The sequence below is a fragment of the Gouania willdenowi genome, chromosome 16 (assembly GCF_900634775.1).
Source record: "Gouania willdenowi chromosome 16, fGouWil2.1, whole genome shotgun sequence".
Classification (NCBI taxonomy): domain Eukaryota; kingdom Metazoa; phylum Chordata; class Actinopteri; order Blenniiformes; family Gobiesocidae; genus Gouania; species Gouania willdenowi.
In genome coordinates, this window is record NC_041059.1 from 6733643 (window position 1) to 6752200 (window position 18558).

The window sequence follows — 18558 nt, forward strand, 5'->3', positions numbered from 1 at the left end:
TCCGTGATTACTCACTAAGTTCAGCCACCAGAGCGTGTCAGCGCACTGTTTAAGGGAGAGTAAAGGCCCCTTAGGAGAGCTCTTCTTCTCTGCTTCATTGTCTACAACCAAACCGCAGAGTTGGAACTGTCGCCTCCTAGCAGTCACAGATTTTCTCCCATCACAACAGTATTTATCCTCTGTCGGTAAAAACAAAAGAGGTTTACATCAGCATCTTTAACTTTTACTGGTAATTTGGAACAACAAAAAGTAGCACAAATAGTAATTTTGGACAAAAAAGCTGCTAAATGATCTAAAACGCAGGCTGAATGTTTCACTCCAATAGAAAACACAGGGAAGTTTACAGGTAGTTGGGCCGTGCGACATCATCAATCACATGATTTCAAGATGGCGGAACACAGGCTCCAAAACGGTAAAGTAGTCCCATTTTTAAAAGTTAATGAAATGCACATGGTATTTTGTTAGGCATACAGTAGATCTTCTAATAAGAACATGTCTAAGGTTTTAGACCACATTTGTTAAACCAGTGGAGGATCCCTTTAAGCCTTATGGGAGCACGCACCTGCACAAAGACAGTGAAGAAGATGACTGTAATGATGGCGGTGAGGAACAGCTCTCTCTTGGGAAAATGTTCTTTCTTCAGCAGGAAACAGAGGGAAAAGGCGATGGCACCTCGCAGGCCACCGTAGGCCACGATGAACTGGTCCTTGGTCGTCAGCTTCACGATGCGGAACTTGTTGATTACGAAGGTCAACCCAACCACACCTGGAAAACCATTTTATAGATAACGTTAAATATACATAAGAGACTGGGAACTTAAAAGGCTAACATCAGTAAGAAGGAAGGAATCAATACATTTAAAGATGGTTCTTTGCTCAGAAACATCTCAGTCAGGCTTAATGTATTGGACTTTGAGCTTTACCTACAGTACTTACTAATCTCGGTACTAAGATTCTATTTTTGAACAAATCAACTACATTAAATACATCTGTACATTTTCAGTAAATTTCAATGCCTGTTGAAGATTTTTATGTGGCATGTCAAAAAACATAACGTCAACATTTTTACATTATCACAGTTGTAGCTTTCCTGTTTATGTTTTATAATTTATTTTATCTGAAAGAGTTGGAGATTAGTTTCCACTACACAAGATAATTTGCTCTTTGGAAAAAAGATACATCCTGTTTGCATGAATATGAAGGCTGTCTTTTTTTTTTAAGTTTTGGAAAATTGACATTTCATTGCACTTCATTGTCTCATATTTGTACCGAGAAGTCTATAAAATTATGACTATTCTCAAAATATTACGACTTTAATGTCGTGGTGCTCTGATTTATTTTTATCTTAATGTGGCCCTAATACTTTAGGACTGTAGGACAAATCCAGTACGCTAACTGGTAACACATAAACTTCACTCAGAAAGACCTGTGTGAACTGGATTCTAGAAAAAACTCACCATCACCAACCACGAAACCACTTAGTGACTAATAACAAATTTGTTAAGATAAAAATATATTTTTTGAGTTATTAACCCTTAAACTTAGCATTATCGTTTTAATTTAATGGGTTAAAAAAGAAAAAGCCGTAAACTCACCTATAACTCGAGCGACCAAACACAGAATCACAGTGACGGTTACAAAGGTCCAGTTCCAGGCGTGAGGCCCGTCTACGGTGGCCACGCCCAGAAAGATGAAGATCAGAGTCTCGCTGACGCTGCTCCACATTTTCAGGAAGTACTTGATGGTGGTGTGGGACTTGTGTGAAATGTTAGCCTCCACATAGGGTCGCATTACTGCCCCGCATGAAATTAACCTGAGCAAAGAAAGAGCAACACCAAATATTAAATATATGATCATCATCATTTAGCTTTATCATAAATAGAGCAACATTGGACAAATAGCGATATAAGCGTTATTAGGATGCTGAACCACTTTTGCTAGCATCTCAAGAGCTTTAAGACTCGAGTGTCCCATCCTGTTAGCAAACAAGCACAATTTAAGCAGGGGTTCTCAACCTTGGGGTTAGGACCTCATTTGGGGTCACAAAACAAGAGGAAGGGGTCGACAGATGCCTTCAAGAAACAAAAAGTATTTTTTAACAATGTGAGCCAATTTTTGCATTTTTCTGCAACTACATCTGTTTTTATTACTTTTTATTGCCATATTTTCTGCCACTTCAATGCCTTTTCTGCACACTTTTTCCACTGTCAAGACATTTTGGGCACTAATAAACCCTTTCCACCACTTTTTTCACCTAATGTCACATTTGTTGACCCATCAGTGTCACTTTTATCCTCTTTTCACCATATTTCATGATTATTTCTTACCAATTTAACCACATTCAAGGTTTGTCATGCTCATTTTTTGCCATTTTAAACTAATTGTTTGTACATAACAGTGTCTATTATTCAGATAAATAAATACATGTGGTTATCACAGATTTATAGACCAATGGACCATTTAGCTGACTTTATGGATGGGCCCCAATAAGCTCTCCCCTTTATTCTGCTTCATATATGACTGTTACAACATGAAATAATCTAAAACAGATCTGAACTCAGCTTTATAAGATCAGGCTGTGCAATAGAACAACCTAGACACCTGCATACAATAGGTCTGGTTCTGAAAACACCTCCCTCAGATGACTGCTTCTCTGCTCCATGTCAGTCCAACTCAATGTGAAAAAGATCAAAGCCAAAAACAAACTCCATCTAAGTTGCATAAGCTGCTGCAGCTGCTTTCTATCCACCTCTATTTGTCCTCTGCTCACTTTCAAAGCAACTATTTAAAAAGATCAAATGGCACGACATGAGTGAGGTGTTTATGTCTCGCTAAATTACAAGCAGAATGAAAATAAACTTATGAATGTTTGTAAGTGAATTGTAATGACACAGCAGGGGAAGTGTTGGAAGGATGTGTCCTTGAAGAGAAAAGACAATCAGCTTGTCCTGTCAGCACCATCAATAACACCTCCGACCCAGCACAAAATATGAAGGCAACATGCCACTAGTGGAGCTGATGAGGCAGCACTGCAGAACATGTTGATTTGACAATAAATCCAGGCTCGGTTTAGGTTGAACTTAATAGGAGCAAGTCACTCTACTTGTGGACATATGAGACGTACTAAAGTCCCTGTGGAATCCTTTCCTGACACACAGTGAATGTAATCACTGAGTAGAAATCCATAGCTTAAAAACCTGATAGTAAATAGAGAAACACCCTGAATGAATGAGGAAAACCGACACCAGAAATAGTTCAGGAAACTAGAGCGAAAACCTGGGCAGCATCAGGGAGAACATGCAAATTACACAGAAAAAACAAGGACTGCAGGGGCTTGTATTTTTACCAGGATTGGGGTCAATTATAATTGTAGTTGGGATTGAACAAACCTGTTGCTGTTGTAATCATAATTGAATTATAATTGAGTTTAGATAGATGACTTTGTAATTGTAATTGGTATGGAAATGCTATAAAAACTGTCAATTAATATTTAATAAAATGCAAACCTGGGGAACCATGTTCGAGTTCTATGGTTAACACACACATGTAGTTAACAATCAATAAATATGTTCCATATCAACTTGTCCCACTACCTGTCAGTTCTCTAAATGATCATTTTATCATGTAAAACAAAATACATCAAGGGTAAACTGGCAAAAAAATATGAAAATCAATATTTTCATGGATAAGGAAGCCTAACAAAGGAACCAAGAGAATAAAGACAAATTGGATGATAGATAATATTTTTAGTGTATTTTATAGTTGATTTAAGACATGGCTCAAAACTGAACCGTTACCATTAGAGGGAGAACATGCAAACCCCACAGAAAAATACAAGGACCACAGGGGGTTCCATTTGTACCATCTTCCCTAAAGAATTCTCAAAATCTGTACCCGAAATTATTTGGTTTTTACGGAGCCCCAGACATGAAATGGTAAAAAAACCAAACGGAATTGTGGCCACAGATCAGTAAAGACGCGCGAACGTAACCCTAGTGCGGGGCCACGAAACACTATCCCTAGGGCCCTAAAAGATATTTTTTATTTTTCCAAATTCCATTTTAATGTTTTCCAAATTTCATTTTGTTCAAAATTCTGTGATTTCCACATTTTTTTTTTTTTTAAATTCGGGTGTTTAAAAAAAAAAAAAAAAAAAAAAAAACATTTTTTATTTTTTTCCACAGAAAATATTGTTTTTCAATGGCTGTGAGGAAAAAACATTATTATTAATAATAATAATAACAATAATAATAAAGAAATCCATAATTAACCAAAAATATATGCCAAAATAAAAATGTAATCTAAAACCAATGCATAAGCAACAATTAAAAGGTAAATATAAGTTGTACTGACATGGATTATTGCGACTGCTCCTAATAATTATTCATAATGTCATATAAAGATGTATGAGAGCAGCATGAATGTCACTCATTTTCCACTCAGGGTTCAATGGTTTACTGAATCTGAGCAGGTTTATTGATTAAGTTTTGATCAACTTAATTTAAATTATTCTGATGACATCATTCCAAACTGTAATGGTTAGACAAAAATAAAATGACACGAGGATGCATCAGATAATTCACCACCATGGGCCAGAATATTGTACAGTATTAGAAGCTATTAAGTCATAATTAACCAATAATCATCGGTGGTCTCGTCCACAACAACAGACAGTTTTAACTGTAGCACTGATGATCAAAGATAACTAGGGAGTTTTGCTTTTATTAATGTCAATAACTAAATCTTTAAACACTTACGCCATGATGCCAGACAGGTGGAACATTTCTGACGACAGGTAGGCCATGTAGCTGTACAAAAAGACAAAAAGTGGCTCAATGACACGTGTGTGAGACGTGAAGCGGGACGTGAAAGCAGCCAGGATGCCATAGATGGCCCCCACGAGGACGCCACCCAAGGCCACGACAAGAAAGGAGATGATTCCCAAGAACCCGTCCAACACCGTCACTTCGCCGGCGCCGGAAAACTCCTCAAACAGGTGGTACAGAACCTAGAACAGAGCAAAATAGAGAACAAAGAAAACTAGATCAACAATATGATAATATATTAATGTAACTGTGATGGTATGCCACAAATACACCAAAGAACTTAATTAAATGAAAACCAATGACATTCTTTCAGTGAATAATTCCAGCAAGTTCTTTTCATCTTCTTTTTGAATATGTTAAGGTTTCATTTATTCAGAATACTCTTTTTCAGGAAATTTTCTTTGATGTTGTTTCGACTGTCAGCTGCCAGTCTTTTTGATATTTCCTTCACTTCTACGTAGTAATCTTAGCAAGTCCTTTTTGTCTTCTTTTTGCATAAAAATGTTACAGTTTCATTTATTCAGACAATTGTTTGTCAAGAAATGTTCTTTCATATCCTGACATTTTTCGACTGTCAACTGCCAGTCTTCTTCAAAGGCGTCTGCTGATCGCTTTGATGTTTCCATGACTTCCGTGTTATAATTCCAGCCAGTTATACAAAAAGAACTTGCTGGAATTATTACGTTCTTCAAGGAGAACTTGCTGGAATTATTACGTGGAAGTCAAGGTAACATCAAAGTGATCAGCAGATGCCTCTGAAGGAGACTGGCAGGTGACAGTCAAAAAATGTCAGGAAATCTAAGTAAATTAGCGGAAGAATAGTTGTCTGAATAAATGAAGTCTTAACAAATTATTTAAAAAGAAGACAAAGTGAGTGTCCTGGAATTATTACGTGGAAGACAGGGACCAAACTAAGCAATCAGCAGAGGCCCCTGAAGAAGACTGACAATTGATAGTCTAATAAATGAAACCTTGATCTTTTAGTGACATGAAAACATGCCAATGGAAACTCTGACTACTATAAACATGAATAGGATTTAGACTTGTAGCTGGACATTTGATATGGTTTGGATATGGTGCTTCAATAGGGTGTGCCAGTTCATTTCAGGGCATTAAAACGTTGTCAATCAAATGTGTGTGTGTAACTGTACACAGTGAAATGTGTTGGTGTGAAAAAGCGGTTAGTAACGAGATAGATAATACAGCTGAGAAATGTAGATACAAAACAGCAAGAACATTTTGGTTTCGTTGTCATTTCTTTGATGTAATTAAGATTGCAAAGAGGCGGGAAAGTTTTAGTAAATTTTCATGTTATTTTGTGAATATTCAAAAATATAAACCTTTAAATGGGAATTATTTATTGTAATTAACCAGAAAGTTTAACTAATTTCAAATAACTACCATGTCAAGACATAAATATTAGCATCCATGCAAAATAATACAATTAAAAAGCATTACATTTAAACTTTACATGAGAGGTAACAAGGGAAAAAAACATGGAGTTTTTAAAATTGAAGGTTGGCCCTTAACAAGGCAGTTCAATACAGTTGGGAAAATAAATTATCAGAATGCACCAAAATGAAAATTATTGACTGAATCCAAAAACAAAAAATGAGAAAATCAAGGCCGAAAACCGAAAATGCACTTTTGAGCCATTTTCGGTGGCCGGAGTTTCAGTGCATCACTACAAAATTATCAGCATCAATTATTCAAAAATTACCGTCTCACTCCGCTGTAAGGCAGGAGGAGGCCACGCCCTCTTCCAAAAGCACATTGCTGCTCTGCCTTTGGCCCCATAGCGTGTTTTTTTGTGTTTGCGCATGCACAGTCAGTTGCCCAAGATAAAAACCATTTCCGTAAAAAGGCAGCTCTCATAACCGTGCGATGCTAAATGCTATACAAAAGTTCACAGTGCATTAGTGAATTGATCCAGCGTGGCTGCTGCAGCTGCTACGTTCTCTAGCTAGTGGGCGGGATAACACTACAGGCAGGATGACAGTGCTAGAGACGATAAAGAAACTTTCTTTTGAGGGAGAAACAACAGCTTTTAAAAGATGGGAGACCAATACCTGAGCTACCAGACCTTCAGCAAAGGTAAGGTCAGAACATTGTTGGTACTTTCCAGTGACTGGTACAAAAAGAAGGATTGGCTTTGAGGATGCGCCTCACTGAGGCTGTTCTGAGTTGTCGTCGTTGTTGTTGTCATTTTCTCAGTGTTTCTGTGTTTCCAACACAAACAACGAATGCGCTGCCGTGTCATGAGATATATCTTGTTTGGAGAGTATGGAGGCTATATTGAATAATTGCTTATGTTTCTTTAATGGTGTTTTACGATGTTGATTTTGTTTGATTAACATTTGCCAGCAGAAACATATGAAATTGTCATTGGTGGTCTTGATTTGCAACGTGCCTACGGAACCCTAGTGGTCACGGCACGTCACTGAGCACCTCATCCTCATTGGGTCGCCAGCCTGGCCACACACTCCTGTGGGACGGCATCCTATTGTTCAGCTTTTGTCGCAAGTGAAACCCCAGACAGGACGGAAAAAAAGCCATTGAACACTTGTGGGAAAAGCTGAGCTATGCTCTTTGTGTCGGAGTGATCGACCTGTGTTTGCTGGATTGACTTGTGAAAATCATCTCTAGAGATTTCAAAGAACAGTTTGAAAAAAGTGTAAATAACCAGTGAGGGGCAACTTTCAAAGCCAAAGTGTCTTAATAAAGCCAAAGGTCATAGAATGGCCACACATTACAATCAATCACACAATCAGAGAAAGCAGAAGACTATTCCAGATTGTAAAATACACTGTAACCCTTTTTACCAAAAACAGGAAACTGTGGCTACACACGCTTAACATCACAAAAAAAAAAAAAAAAATTTTTTTTCCTTTTGGTATAAAAAGTCTTGTTTGATCATATAGCAGAGTTTGTATTAGGGCTGAGATATATATATATATATATATATATATATATATATATTTTTTTTTTTTATATAGGTTATTTTGTATTTAAATACTTTAAGCACAGTTAGATGGATTGCTAGACAAGCCACACTACAGAACTCACTCACAAATGCTCTCCCTTATAGGAGAAAAAGCCACAATATTGTGCAGCTGTTTGTTAATAAATGAGCCTGTGTGGCTTTTGTCATCAGCAAATGAGACAAATGCTGTTTAACTCGTGAAAATTGTGCAATAAATGTACCAGTCGATTGCTTTGTTATAATTCAAGCAAGTTTATTTTGTCAGTTATATGTTAAGGTGTCATTTATTTATTTATTTGTCTGAAAAAAAAATAATTTTAAATTGAAAGTATTACGCCGGAGTCAAGAACACACCAAAGCGATCAGCAGATGCCTCTGAAGAACACTTGCAGGTGACAGTCGAAACATGTCAGGAGATAAAAGTAAATGTCTGAATAAATGAAAACCTTAACATTATTTTTTTTAAAAAGACAAAATGAACTTGCTGGAATTATTACTATCCTCTCGGGGATCAATGATTTACTGAATCTGAGCAGGTTTATTGATTAAGTTTTGATCAACCTGATTTAAATGATCCTATCTTCTGTAGCTCTGATAATACATTGCTAGAATGTAACATTCTAATAACGTTGCTCCAACAGACTTTTATTTTGTAAACCGGAAGTTCCCACTGAAACGGTTGTACTTGAGGTAGCTTGCTGACTGTGAATGTGTACCTATAGACACGGACAAAAGGCTGGAATAAAAAGAACTAAAGGACAACACGGACCTAGTTATTCTTAGTTAGCCAGACACAACAGTTGGAACACTGAGCAGGGGAAGATGATTAAAGCTAAAGTTTTCACGAAGCACCGCTGCGCACGGGTGGAGCTTTAAAGGCGCAGCAAAGTTAAACGGCCCTGATGGCTCTGTATTTAGGAGTCATTGATGATTTGTGTTGTTTTAGAGGGTGTTTGTGGTGGTTTAAGATGAGTTTAATGCAGCCAAGACAGGAGGAGGGAGGAAACATTTCCCCATAAAAAAAAATAAAAAAAAAAGTTATTTTCCCCACGGTGACGGTACAATGGGTACAAACCTTCCCTCCATAATAAAGCTAATCATTTCCACTGTTCGACACTTACCACTGTTACAGCATCGTTGAGCAGTGATTCCCCAAACACCAGAATGTGCAGCAGCTCGTTGATGTGGATCTCCTCAAAAACAGCCAGCACTGCGACCGGATCCACCGCCGAGATGATGGAGCCGAACAGCAAGCAATGCAGAAGCTCCAGCTGGTTGAGCTCCGATGGCTGAATCTGACAGACCGCGTACAGCAAGCCCCCGATAAAGAAGGCGTTCCACAGCGTCCCCACCACGGCAAACATCAGGATTGTCCCCACGTTCTCCATGAAGGGGCGAATGGGCAGGAAGTAGCCAGCATCCAGGATGATGGGGGGCAGCAGGCAGAGGAAGAACAACCGAGAGTCCAGAACTGGTGGGACCTGCTCTCCAGCTAGTCTGATGAATCCTCCTACCAGCAGCCCCACCACGATCAACAGACAACTCTCTGGCACGATGCTGGACAGGCGAGGAATCAGATGGAATCCTGGGAAAATATAAGGAAACAGGACAAGAAGCAATGAAACGAAGGAAACTATTTTTAGTTTTAGTTTTCAAAAAGTAATGATGGGGAAAGCCCTCGGTCAGGGATGGGCCACATTATCAATGTCAGCATTTAGAGGAATGACCAATCAAAGCAAAAATACAGAAATTAAATAGGTGTTTGTCTTTGTAGTCCTTTTGTGTGGTTTCCGTTGGTGTTCTTTTTTTTTTTTTTTTTTTTTAAAGTTTTTAGACATTTTGTGTGTTTTTAAATAGATTTGAGCACATTTTTGTTTTTCTTATTTCTTTGTTTTATGTGTATTTTTCTGTCATTTTGTGTGTCTTTGAAATCTTTTTGTATATGATGTTATTTTTGTAGTCATTTTGTGTGTTTAAGTGGTTGTGTTTTGTTAGTTGTATGAATCATTTATTGTATTTTTTTTTTATGTTTTTGTTAGGGATGTCCCGATACAACTTTTTCATTTCCGATATGATACCAATATTGCAGCCTTGTGCATCGGTCGATATTGATCCGATATCAGCTCTTTGAGTCAGCAGCTACTGTAACCTTTTTTAATGTATCTAGTGTTGATGCATTCAAATGTATTTCTGTTTGTAAGGAACCTGTTTACACTTTAAGTCGGGATTTTTTTTATTTATTCATTTACAATTTTTATTTATCGTGATGTGTATCGTTATCGTGATAAATACCAGAAATTATCGGGATAATTTTTTTAGCCTTTATCACCCATCCCTAGTAAACATGCCTCCTGGCTTCCTTGAACACACCTGCAGCGCTCGGCAGGTAAATCCCCCACACCAGGTGTAAACACAGGATCATTAAATAGGCTTAACACATTTGTGAAAATGGCACTGAAGCAGAAATGCACTAAACCAACAGGAGCAGCTATTGTGTCACACCCCTACACAGTGAGTGCTGTGTGAGCATGCCGCAGGCTTCACAACATGAGGTTCCTTCAAGCACTCTGTAAGAGTAAAAATCACTGTCCGATACATTCATTTAATTTTCTGTTAAGTGTTCCGTAGTTTCAAATCCAAGCAAAAGTCATTCAATTGTACCTTTACTGCAGAACAAATATAGACAACTACAACAACAGAGGCCACAAAAACATTATCAACATTATATCAGCATTTAGAATAATGATTATTCGGAATATTACCACAGGAAAGAACAAAAGGTTTTTGCTGTGATTTGGTGTGTTTCTGGAATTATTCTTGTGTATATTTTCAACGATCTTTTATAGAGTAGAAGAGAGTAGCTTTATTGATCCCGCAGTGGAGAAATGTACTGTCATTATAGCTCAGATAAAGTGCAAGAAAAAAAGACAACAGAAGGCAACACACAGAATACCAAAAGACACCCGAAAAATAGTGCAATGAAGGAAATAAACTAAACAATACATTAACAGAGGCTATATATGAATAGAAATAGGGGTTTTGGAGTCACTAATGTGTACATATGTTGCCCCGTTTGTATTTTTCTGTAATTTTGTGTATTTTTGTTGAACTTTTCTTTACTTTTCTGTTATTTTGTGCATTCACCTTAGGGGCTACAGGAAATTAGGCAGAGAGCTGTATGTCCTTTTTGCTGCCATTACAGCACTGAACCATTGAGGAATGAGCTCCACTTCTAGGTGAGTCTTATATCTGGTGCCACATTAGCAACCTTAAAGTCCGTCATGAGTTTATCACACCACAGAAAAATGTGTCATTGAACACTGAGCCAAATTTGAAAAATGAAGAAAAGTATATAAAATGAGGTCTCAAAATCAAGTAAAAACAAGTACCTCTCTCTGCTCTGAAACGCGGGGGGCGTGTCAGTTAGAGGCGCTGGAACCACGCCAATGCGCAGGAAGGGCACAGCCTTCTTACTGTGTCTATGGGTGAGAACAATGTGAAAGCTGCTCCAGCGTTGACAGTGCTTCCAGTAGTGCTCGGATCGGGCCGAACGAGGTGTCAGCAGTAAGGTCTGCTCCGCCTGAGTGCGAATATGAGTATCTCTCCCGGGTAGAGTAAGAACTGCACTCACTAGAGGCGAAACACACAATCGTGGTGCAAAAAAGTGCTCATTTTATGGAAAATGTCACACCAGCGGACGCGTTGTATTCCCCCGAGTCCGAATATGTGGTTTGTTTTCGGCTAGGGGCCGAATTGCTTCAGCAGCAGGGTCGGGTTTATGCTAAGGAGGGCTCTGTTACAGCCATGATTTCTGACCCACCCATTAAATCCTAAACACAAAAATTGGAAACGCAGTTTTTGAAGCCGAGCTCCGCAATTAAATTATAAATAGTTGAATGGCTTTGTACATGTTTTAAGGAACACATTTATGACCTATTTAATGTGTTGAGAAGAAAACGTGAGAATTTGCTTTACACGGTCTTTAAAGAACCAGTTTTTGCTCAGCACAACAATGCACAATACAGTTTACAGATATTTGAGTTCTAGACAATTGTGGTGGCTGGATCAAGCGAGAGATTGATTGCAGATTCATTGACCCAAGCTGTTAAACATTGCCCAAAAGTGTTACTTTCTCCACCTGCTTGTGTTTTCCAATAATCCATTTCATTACACGTGTTCTTGAGTGTAAACAACAAAACAAGCCATTCACATAGTGTAAATGAATAAAGGAGTGTACTGTGTACCTTCACTCAAAAACAGAAAGAAGTCCGAGAGAGAAAATAAAAGCCAGGACCAAACGTGAAGGTAACACTAGCAGGGCAATCATCTGTGAAATACTACACGACTTTGGCCTGTGGCCACATAGGCTACAAATTCTGGCTTCTGCTCTCATTCTGACATTGCCTCTCAAGGTAAAACTCTGCCAGGTGATGACTGAAGCCATTACTTCTCCAACATTGGAAGATATTCTTAAATCTGAGAAAGGGAACGTTTATTTGGGTTCTGGCTAACAAATGAATCCTTAGCGAATAGACAAATCTAAACGAAAAGAAGGCCTTAGCATGACTCAGAGTGTCAGATGAGTAGAAACACAATGAAGGACGAAGCTAATGCTAAGAATGTGGTGAAGATGATGGGTTAAGCAAACCATCCACCATCGACGTACAAATTTCAAATTTATTTATTGGAGGATATGCCCCTCCAATATACCATTGTTTACAATTGCTTGAGGCTACATCGAGTACAAAAGCATGAACAGCTCTTTGCAGAGCCTTTAAATAATTGTTGAATACATGTTGAGAACCAATGTGGACTGACAAAAATGACAGAAGGTTGAAAAAAAGCCAACATGTGGCAAGATGACTGTCAATAAATGAGGATAAGGACTTAAAAGAGCAACAGGCATCCCATAACATAGAAATGGCTGAACCAGCTATATTTACAGTTAACAGCTGCGGCAGTTTACTTTTGATTTTCGAGGTAACGTGCATCAGGAAACAAAACATCTACTTGGTAACATGATCTGCTTAAGGCCACACGCTGGCGTGCAGGCTAAACAGTTGATATGGTGGATGAATTCAACCCTGTAGCAGTAGCTTATTGAAACTATATTATCAAGCTGGAGTCAATGAAATATTTTAGCATTGGAATAACACTTTTTCACATATTTCCATTTTGTCTTCTTTTTGAATAGTATGTTACTGTAAGTTGAGGTTTTGTTTATTCAGACAAGATTTTTTAGGAAATGTTTTTCTCCTGACATGTTTTGACTGTCAACTGCCAGACTTCGTCAGAGAAGTTCTGCTGATATTCAAAAAAGACAAAACGAATCTCGCTGGAATTATTACATGGAAGTCAAGTGAAACTTCAAAGGAACCATCAAAGGCTTCTTCTTCATTTGGACTATTTATTTATTTCATTCAGGATTTATTTTTCATTAAATTGCATTGTTTTGCATAGTTTATCAAGGGATTATTTTGACAATGAAAGATAAAAGAAAATAGTATAGTATTTTTATTTTTGAAGAAAAAAAAGAATAATTTACAGTCTCATTTTGTATAATAAATCGTGAGAATCGTAAAGTGAATCGAATTGTATCGTGAGATGAGTGAATCGTTACATCCCAAGAGAAAATACATCATGCTAAGAAAAGTGCTACAAAATAACCTCTGGTGCATGAGCTACTGTATTTGACGGTACGAAAGTAGAGACTTCTCTCTCTTAAGAGGCTCTCAACAATGGGTCAAAGCGAGCGCTCAAGAGTGCGCAAAAAAATCTGCTTTCCCCGTTTGTTCTTTTGCGACATTCAACAATGGAGCAGCAACAATTTGCCGTGATTTTGGTGGTTTAAATGTTTCGTTTTGCGCCGTTGCCAGTTCTCCTTCCTGGCCACAATGCCATACGCTCTATGTAACATATGTCAAACTCAAGGCTCAAGGGCTAAGTCCGGCTCGTCAGAGCATCTAGTCTGAACAAAATCTTCCTGTAGGACCAAAGTCAAAATTACAGCAAAAACAGTGCTTTTTGTAAATTTTCATATAAATTGTAGATAGACAACATTGGGGGTTGCAGAACTACATCATTTACTTTAATATTAAATCTAAATTATTTCTTAAAAACCTGTGAAATTCTCGCGAATTGTCACAGAGAATTCTCGCAAATTAAGTTGCAGTCAAGGAATAATTTAACAATTGCATAACAGACAGGACTTTGTTTGAATTTGTGCTTTTTCTGGTATGGCCGACTTCAGGTCAAACTACGTCGTTTATGGCCCTTGAACTAAATTAGTTCGACACCCCTGCTCTATGTCATCTCCAACACTTCTGTTTGTTTGTGTTCACGGCACAGCTGAAGCGCTCTAGACTTCGATTGGACCAAGACCGACCAAAACAATCCCTCTAAAATGTTCCTGTTTCATCCAGTCAAGACTTTGTTCACGTGTTAACACATGTTAACACTAAAATGAGGCGGACTATACAAGCAAACAAATCCTAGAGCGTTTTAACCGCTCTATGATTCTTTAGTGTGAAAGCAGTAAGCACCACGAGTTGCATCATTTCAAAAGCCAATGCATAGCCGACTTATTGTGACTGTTTATATGCTAAAAGATGTCAACAGAAACAGTTCCATGGTAATTGGCCTATGTCAACAGGTGGTTGACACATCCAAACTCGCCTCCGGTTACTGCTTAGAAACATGTAATCTATTTGTAGTCTTTGATGAAATTTATGCCAATGGTGCAAAATTTTTTAAACACCTTATCAACGGCAGATTGCTGTTCAAAGTATGATGATTTCACACCACAGCTGCTAAGAACAAGCCACGGACGATTGAAAAATGCAGTGACAACAGACTCGTGAGTGACTGAATGAGGAGAGGAGGAGCAGGAAGGATATTGAATTTACTTATCGCACAGTGGATCAGAAGAGACATTTAATTAACACTATATAAATGATTTTGTAATGAAGTTAATAAGAAACCATTACATCCATGGGCAATCACGACAGACAAGAGGGCTTTAAATGCTACTGAAGCAGAAATGCAACAGACAAAAAACAGTCATTGAAGTGTATCTCTCATTCATTGCAACACATTCTTAAAGGGATCCTCCTCTGTTTTTACAAATGTGGCTTAAAATCTTTGAAATGTACTTATTAGAAGAATCTATGCCTAACAACATGCATTATTTGGCACCATATTTGTTTTTATTAACTTTTAAAAATGAGACTACTTTACTGTTTTAGAACCTGTGTGCTACCGTCTTGAAATTACGTGATTGATGACGTCCCAAGCCCCATTTACCTGTAAAAATCCCATTGTTTCCTATTGGAGTGAAACATTCAGCCTGCTTTTTAGGTCATTTAGCAGCTTTTTTTGTCAAAATGTCAATGTGTGCTGCTCTTGGTTGCTCTAAATAATCAGGAAAAGTTAAAGATGTCGATATAAACCTCTTTGTTTATCGAAAGAGAACAAAAACAAATAAGTAAGCAGAGAAGAAGAGCTCACCTAAGGGCCCTTAAACAGTGCCAGGCTGATGCTCTGATGGCTGAAGTAAAGCAAGTCCCTTAGGAGAGCTCTTCTTCCCTGCTTCATTGTGTAATATGAAGCAGGGAAAATAAAATTACAACAAAGTTATCTGAGTGCTCTTAAAGTGCTATGAAACCGCAGAATTTTATTTTAATTTTTTGAACAAAAGGTTTACATTTTTAACTTTTCAGTATATTTAGAGCCACCAAACACAGGCTCTAAAATGGTAAAGTAGTCCTATTTTTAAAAGTTAATAAAACAAATATGGTGAAAAATAATGCTTTTAGTTAAGCATAGTTCTTCTAATAAGTACATTTCAAAGGATTTAGGCCACGTTTATAAAAGGATCCCTTTAAGCCATTCTTGCATGACTTCAATCACGGCCTTCAGCACTAACCATGTGAAAAGTTAAAACGCAGAAGATAAGATAGTGAAAAGAAGGGAAGTGGATTTCCTAAAACAACTTGTGACACACAACCGCAATGCAGTGGATGCAAGTCGAAAAGACTCGATGTGGATCTTTGTCAATCTAACGGATGTGTCCTTGCTCTGATAGCCCCTGGGAGCCTTTTATACAGCAAGGTTATTGGAAGCCAGCAAAGGGCAGCAGCGTGATGTGTACCCAGTGTTAGTGCGCAGTTTGGTACCACATTAGCATTCCCTACACCGGGAACCGTGTCCTGTTGCCAAGTGACTACCTGTACGACATCAGAAGCAAATTGTTTGATTCCTTACCCCTGCTGAAAATAATCTTACATAGCTTTAAAAAAAAAAAAATAAGGAAGTTTCAATGTTTTATTATGGATCTTGTGCAGGTGTATCTCAACATGATTGCTTGTGTTACTCATAACTGCACAACACTGAGACCTGGCAGTGATTCAGCTGAGTCAGTTATGACTCTGCACTCGACTCAAGTACCATTCAGTGATAGTATCAAATACCGTCTGTTAATAAGAAAGCCCACGTGCCCAGTAAATACCAGTATGTTCTCAGGAAATACCAACTGGGCTCATTTACAGCCGACCAATGCAGAGTAAATACGCAGATCTACGACTGTACTTGAGAATTACTGTTCTCCTATTTTAATGTTTTCAGCAGTGATTGATAGAACCATGAGCAAAACTATTACAGGTGAGATCTTAAATCAGAAATGAGGAAACTGGCGACATGAGGGCCACATGCGGCCCTCAGTTTCATTTTGTGTGACCTCCAAAACAAACAAAACAAAATGACAAAAAAAATACACCAAATGGCAGCAAAAATACACAAAAAGACTGCAAAAAACATGTAAAATGACAGAAAAGCACACAAAATGGCAACAAAAACACACAAAATGAACAGTTAAACATCAACAAAATAACACAAAACACCAGTGTTAGGTCTAAATGCGTTAAGACCGTTGCTCAATCACAACTCAGGGAGAAAAACACTATCTGACTTAAAAGGCGACCAGAGGCAGAGAGGTGCGAGCTGCAGCTCGGAGAAAAACCCAACAAAGAGACACAGAAGTCAGAAACACACAAACCACAACAAAAATATACAAAACAACTAAAAGTGAAAAACAACAATAAGACTATACAAAAAATGACAGGAAAAAATAATTATACAAAAAAACTGAAAATACATGAAAGAATGACAAATATTTTTTTTAAAAATATGTGAAATAAAAAATACACAAAACACCACCAAAAACACACAAAATAACAATTTTAAAAAAAGACAGGTAAGTAAAAATATAGAAAACCACCCAAAAAGTCAAGACTAGAGGTGTCCGGATCCAATATTGATATCGGATATCGGTCCGATAACAGCCAGAAAACGAATATCGGATTTTATCGGCCTGGATCTAAAATCAACGATATAAGCTCTCCGATAAAATGTACCGCTCCAACACTTCTATCCATAGGTGACTGTGGTTCACACTCCAACAAAGTAACCGACTGCTGCTGACTATTGTTCTCTGTTTGAGTAACATCACTTAATCAAGAATTTTCTAACATTCCACACTACAAAATAAGTAATAAATGTATGTATGATTTGCGCTGATATCAATCATATCGGATCAATATCGGTATCGGCCGATATGCAAGACTGCAATAAAAGTAGTATCGGGACATCCCTAGTCAAGACAAAACCCTTTGTTCTTTCCTGTATTAATACTCGGTAATTCTGACATGAATGTTGATAATGTGGCCCTCAGATCAGATACAATGACATTTTGTAGCCCTGGCGGTGATAAAGGTCAGCATTACTGTCCTATATAATCCTCAGATCTTAAAAACGACCACTTGATTTCAATAACTACTGAAGTACTCTCGCCTCTAAGCAACTAGAGTACCTGTACTTGCTTCTATCATCCTTACTAGGTGCAACGACTGTGATGATGACCTGCAAATAAATCAATGATCATCATGCTTTATCGATTGGGATGTGTGCAGACTAGTAATCTTAAGAAATGTTACACACACACACATTCTTTACTATAGGTGGGGAGTTAGTGGAGGGGAAAAAAGGGACTGTCCCTGAACCTAAACAGAGTAATAAAGATAAAAGAATAATGGTTTGTGACAATGATACAGGCTTGGCCAAAGGCGAGGCATTAGGTCCACTTCTCTTCGTGACTCAATAAATTCACTCAGGATTGTCTCCCTTTATTTAACATGCGATTTATTTTGGAAATGACGTGAGTGCTTTGACAAAAACAGTACACGATTTATTCAGTAACCTAACGCCATTGAGGGGGAGCAACAATAAAAAGTGAAGAACTGAGGTGTAAAACATACATTTAGTGAAAGATCCAATATATTCATTCATATCTATTCACCAGTGACGCTCATAAAGACAGACCATTTCAGCATGACTTAGAGTTATCATAAACTGTTGAGAGATAAGAGTACGGCCAGTTCTCTTAGCAAACCATTTACTCAGCAAACAACCTCAGCATTCCTGAAATGTTGTTAATCAAGGTGTAGCGGGTCCACTCAGAGCAGGTTACATATTAAACTAGTGGATTTACAGCTGGATCGGAAACAATAAAGTCTAATCAAGCAACTCAAATGGTAATAGGTAAATACATGTTTAATGTAGTCTGCATAACATAAATCTAATGATTTCAGAGCAACTAGAAGTTACAAACATTATAAAACTGACCTTTCTGGGACGCGACAGAAAACACAGTTGATTTGGGCAATGAATAGATGATAGAACAGTCATAGACAACTGG

The 18558-nt window shown here is 37.8% G+C and overlaps 1 protein-coding gene across 1 annotated transcript in view; it reads right to left on the reverse strand.

Moving 5' to 3' along the window:
* The window catches only part of slc9a1a (solute carrier family 9 member A1a), a 41877-nt gene that overhangs the window by 16510 nt on the left and 6809 nt on the right, over nucleotides 1-18558 (reverse strand). The window contains exons 2-5 of the mRNA XM_028469976.1: nucleotides 8930-9393; nucleotides 4757-5007; nucleotides 1595-1812; nucleotides 563-765 (exon numbers count right to left, since the gene is read on the reverse strand). Of these exons, the coding sequence (XP_028325777.1) occupies nucleotides 563-765; nucleotides 1595-1812; nucleotides 4757-5007; nucleotides 8930-9393 (1136 nt within the window). The remainder of the gene's footprint in view (nucleotides 1-562; nucleotides 766-1594; nucleotides 1813-4756; nucleotides 5008-8929; nucleotides 9394-18558) is intronic.